This window comes from Vollenhovia emeryi, unplaced genomic scaffold, assembly GCF_000949405.1.
Source record: "Vollenhovia emeryi isolate VEMERY1.0 unplaced genomic scaffold, V.emery_V1.0 DF941578.1, whole genome shotgun sequence".
NCBI lineage: Eukaryota > Metazoa > Arthropoda > Insecta > Hymenoptera > Formicidae > Vollenhovia > Vollenhovia emeryi.
This window is the reverse complement of record NW_011964788.1, coordinates 1-4957: the sequence shown is the minus strand read 5'-3', so window position 1 is coordinate 4957 and position 4957 is coordinate 1. Positions and strand designations below refer to the sequence as shown.

The 4957-nt window shown below is 45.7% G+C and overlaps 2 protein-coding genes across 2 annotated transcripts; both read left to right on the top strand.

Moving 5' to 3' along the window:
- Nucleotides 1-1271: 1271 nt before the first annotated feature.
- LOC105570915 lies at nucleotides 1272-2516 on the top strand. The gene has a single exon (XM_012028370.1). It carries the CDS (start codon nucleotides 1272-1274, stop codon nucleotides 2514-2516), a length of 1245 nt encoding a protein of 414 aa, XP_011883760.1.
- Nucleotides 2517-2585: 69 nt separating this feature from the next.
- Nucleotides 2586-4445, top strand: LOC105570914 (the record flags this gene model as incomplete). The annotated part of the gene is made up of 4 exons (XM_012028369.1): nucleotides 2586-2802; nucleotides 3167-3715; nucleotides 3808-4053; nucleotides 4284-4445. Coding segments are annotated over exons 1-4 (1174 nt in total), but the record flags the coding sequence as incomplete, so codon positions are not given.
- Nucleotides 4446-4957: the final 512 nt, after the last annotated feature.

Sequence of the window (4957 nt, the reverse complement as noted above, 5' to 3'; positions counted from 1 at the left end):
TGTCGATAAATTAGAACTACTACTATGACCCAGCGAATCATTGCTCCCCAGTGTACCTCGGTACATGATATTTCTCCTTAGTTTAACCCAATCTACCGCTATTTGCAAAGTGGCTACTTTTGCATCAGACACCCTGTATATGAAATGACTCGGGAAGACATCCCCAACAACATATTTAAAAATAAAACAAATCGGAGAGGAAGTCGCTTTTATGCATAATTACCGAAATATCCGCTGAGGAGATTCCGATTAGAAAATATCCGTTAAGAAAGTTCCGATCAGAAAATATTCGTTAAAAGATATCCGTTGTTACGTCGGATGAATTATTTTTCGTCAAACGTCACTATTCGCGAAGCATTAATGATCGCCCATCCGATAGATAGCACCGGCGAGACGCGGCACGTAGCACGCGCGCAGCACGTGATCTCATACTGTTGCGACGTAAATATAGTGGGCCCACTACGAAGCCTTGCCGAGCGAGGCTTCTAGAAAAAACCAAGCGCCCTTCGGACCTTTAGTCGAGCGCTCTAATCTCCCGATAGGGAAAGAATAGAGGAATGCTTGAGTCACCAGTAACGCATCGTCCGATGAGGTTCGAGTCATCGACCCAAAGGTGCATCTGATAAGCGCTTGTTCTAGAACGTTCGAAGCCGCGACGGCCAGTCGTCACAAAGAACTGCGGACATATATATATAGGGCCAACGGTCACGGCAGGACACTTCGAAGTCGTCCCTCGTAGAATACAGATCGAGCCCTTGTCCGCGTTCGTCGCTAGATATATCGAGGCCGAGTCCTCGCGTTCGTGATTTTGTGCATACCAGAGACCGAGCTCTCTGGTAAGAGATATCGAGGCCGAGTCCTCGCGTTCGTGATTTCGTGCATACCAGAGACCGAGCTCTCTGGTAAGAGATATCGAGACCGAGTCCTCGCGTTCATGTAATAATTTCGAATAAACTATATAAAACAAACGAAACTAGTGTATGGACCTAAACTCCCACACACACAACATTTTGGTGCCTCCTGTGAGGTCGTTCACAGTACGAACGTGAACGACCACCGTAAGAACATACTGATTGTCGAGCGAACAGCGGCTAAGAAGGAAGGACGATCAAGGCGATCACGACTTCAGGACTACGACATTGGCTCTTGCAACCAATCACACAACCCTCAGGACGAGTACGCAACGAGATCAAGGCTAAGGGCAAGTCCATTCCAAATATAAGTCAAGTGGCCGATTAAGCAATTTCCGTTACCTATTCCCAAACGACAATATGGCAGGTCGAATTAAGTTATTAATTCAAAAGCGAACGTCGTTAAAATCTCAAATTACGGGTTTAACGAATCTGGTTGAGAGAGGCAGTTACGATAAGGCCGCGTTAAGATTAAGGATGGCCCGCATATCCGACTTGTATCACGCGTACGAAGAATTTAACGACGAGCTCGTACTATTAGATCCGAACGACACTCATAAAGACGAATTCACTAACGTACAGGAAAGATTTTATTCACTCGCAAGTAAAGTGGAAGAAATAGTAAGTTCCACCGTGTCGACCGCGAGTACCGGTGTCATTAGTAGCGCGTCGCAACCCAGCGGTTCTGAGACCACGGCGATCGTAAAACGGCGAGTAAAATTGCCGGAAGCATCTCTACCGAAATTCGACGGCCAATACGAGAATTGGCTGTCCTTCAAAAATACTTTTATCGCGATGATCGATTCACAAACAGATTTGAGCGAGGTAGAAAAATTGCAATATTTGAAATCGGCGTTAACGGGCGAGGCAGCTAATAAATTAAAGATTCTATCGATCGAAGGCTCAAATTATCAAAAGGCATGGGAACTGTTGAAACGCTCGTACGAAGTAAAGCGAATATTAATTTCACGCCACCTTTCGTTGCTCTTGAACGCACCCGTTTTAGAAAAGGAGACAACCGACGGCTTGTCCAAGCTTGCCGGCGACGCGCAGCAACATGTAGCATCGTTAGCCGCGTTAGGAGTTAACGTGGGGTCCGAGATACTTGTAAACGTACTAGAAAGCAAATTACCTAAGATCGTAGCGGAAAAATGGGAGGAATCTCTGGATCGGGACGAATTTCCGAAGATCGACGATCTATACGAATTTTTATATAGAACCGCAGTTCGTATATCTAAGCGTGTTCATGCAGGAACGACCAAACAAGCCGAGGACAGATCGACACCTCCCGGGAAAAAGGCGCGGACATCCAATAAGGCATTTGTGGTTAACATCGCGAATAATTGCCCAGTGTGTAAAAATAAGCAACATTCGTTATTTAAGTGTAACAATTTCAAGCAATTATCTGTGCCGAAGCGCATCGAATGCGTGAAAAACGCGATGCTTTGTTATAACTGCTTACGTTCACATCGTGGTAAACTTTGCAATTATTCGCACTGTAGCATTTGCCAAGGGCGACATAATACGCTTTTACATCTTGAGAAAACCCAAGTCGCATCCACGACAACGGACGCGACGGACGTCAAGGGGGTACAAGGCAAATAACGTATAAAGGGGGGTGGCCAGGCAGCGACGTGTCTCGCAGCGATCACGCCCATTTTCACACCACAATTGATGACCACCGCGACGATATTTATTCGGGATCGTGAACTCAAGTCAATGAAGTGTCGCGCCTTGTTGGATACATGTGCTACCGCCAATTTCATTTCCGAGGGTCTCGCGAGACGTCTGAGGCTCCCTATAACAACACGCGCATTGCCAGTCGGTGCAATCAATTCAATGAACACGACTTCGAAAGGTGTCATTCGAATTACTATTCAATCGCGACACAGTGAGTTCCGCAAGGATACATCGAGGCTGAGTCCTCGCGTTTGGGCATTCGCACCGGAAACCGAGCTTTCCGCTAGAGACCGAGGCCGAGTCCTCGCGTTCGTACGTTCACGCGCTCGTGCGCATCGGAGACCGCGCTCTCCGATAAGAGACATCGAGGCCGAGTCCTCGCCTTCGTCTAATCTTGAATGAACAATTATGTTTGACAATCCCCATAATATCAGACTTAGTTCCGTCGGAAACTTTCCCGTGAGATTCCATCACAATACCGTCCAATATAAAATTAGCTGATCCAGAGTTTCATTTGCCGCGTCCTGTTGATTTGCGGATTGGTGCGGAGGTGACATTGTCGTTATTCTCCATAGGCCAGATCAATTTATCGATACGAGATAACGATTTATATCTACAAAATACTTGTCTCGGCCGGGTCGTTGCGGGCGGAAGCTCGTCGCGGAATCAGCCGAAAACTGCGATATGTAAATTGACTGGTCTAGATCAACAGATCGCGAGATTCTGGGTGATTGAGGAGATATCTGATCCCACCGATACGCCGAAATCTAACGAGGAAATCGAATGCGAAGAGCACTTCATTAAATTTGTTACTCGTAACCGCGACGGTCGATATACAGTGAGACTACCATTTCGCAAGGATAAGATGAGCCTCGGCGATTCGCGAACCGTCGCGCTCAAACGTTTAAATTCGCTCGAACGGAAGCTCGACTCAGATCCATTGTTAAGGGCCGCCTATTCGCAAGTAATACAGGAATATTTAGATCTGAAACAGATAATTCCGGTGAATAACCCTTCCAATGAAGGATTTTATATGCCGCACCATGCGGCAATCAAATCATCAAGCAGCACGACCCGGGTTCGTGTCGTGTTCGATGCATCGGCAAAACGAGCAATGGCACATCGTTAAACGACAGGTTAATGGTGGGGCCGACTATTCAAGATACGTTATTCGTTCACTTAATTCGATTCCGTACGTATAAATGTGTTCTCACAGCAGATATAGAAAAAATGTATAGGCAGATATTGTTGCACGAGGATGATCAGATATACCAACGAATCCTCTGGCGCCAGAACGATCAAATAAAAACTTTACAACTTAACACCCTTACATTCGGCGTATCCTCGTCGCCGTATCTGGCTATACGAACAATTAAAAAGCTAGCCGATGATGAGCACGACGCGTATCCTGACGCCGCCCGAGTTCTCAAAACGCACTTATACGTGGATGACTTAGTTACAGGTACGAATACCGTTGGCGAGGCTCGCGAGTTACGGGATGACATAATCACGGTACTTTCTCGAGGCGGTTTTAATATCCGACAATGGGCGTCGAACGACGAACGTGTCATTAACGATTTAACCCCCGATGCGGTGAATACTATTCTCATCTATTAAAAACGTACGTGTCTCACCGCGTTGTTCAAATTCAAGAAATTACGGACTTACAAGCTTGGCGACATATTCGATCAGAGGATAACCCGGCCGACGCGCTATCACGGGGTCAGTTACCGCAGGCTTTCCTGAATAACCAATCATGGTTTACCGGACCATTGTGGCTAACGAAAGAGGAAGGCGAACGGCCTAACGGTATCATAGAATTAAAGGAATTACCCGAATTACGAAAAAATATATGTATAGCGACGGTTTCTAACGATTGTAGCTTCCTTAAGAAATATTCGTCATATTCACGATTATTAAAAATTACAGCATTATGCCTACGTTTTCGACCAAAGAATACTTACCGCGGACAGCTAGGCATAACGGAAATAAATGAAGCGGAAACGAGAATTATAAAAATCATTCAAGAATCTTGTTTTTCACGCGAATTGAATGAACTTGCGAATGGGCGCCCGGTAAAGAAAGGCAATATTGCCGCGCTAAATCCGTTTCTCGACGAAAATGGGTTGATTTGCGTTGGCGGACGCCTCAGACTATCAAAGTTAGCCTTTTCGCAAAGGCACCCAATTTTACTACCAAGTCATTATTTCTTAACGGATTTAATTATAAGGGAAACTCATGAAAAATACTACCACGCCGGCATACAAACGACTTTGTATACGATTAGACGCAAATTTTGGTTTCTCGACGGTCGAAACCAGGTGCGTAAAATCATACGATCAGGCATGCGTTGTTTTCGATTCAAC

Excerpts from the sequence above, each read along its gene's own strand:
- LOC105570915 (XM_012028370.1), top strand. The coding sequence starts at position 1,272 with ATGGCAGGTCGAATTAAGTTATTAATTCAAAAGCGAACGTCGTTAAAA.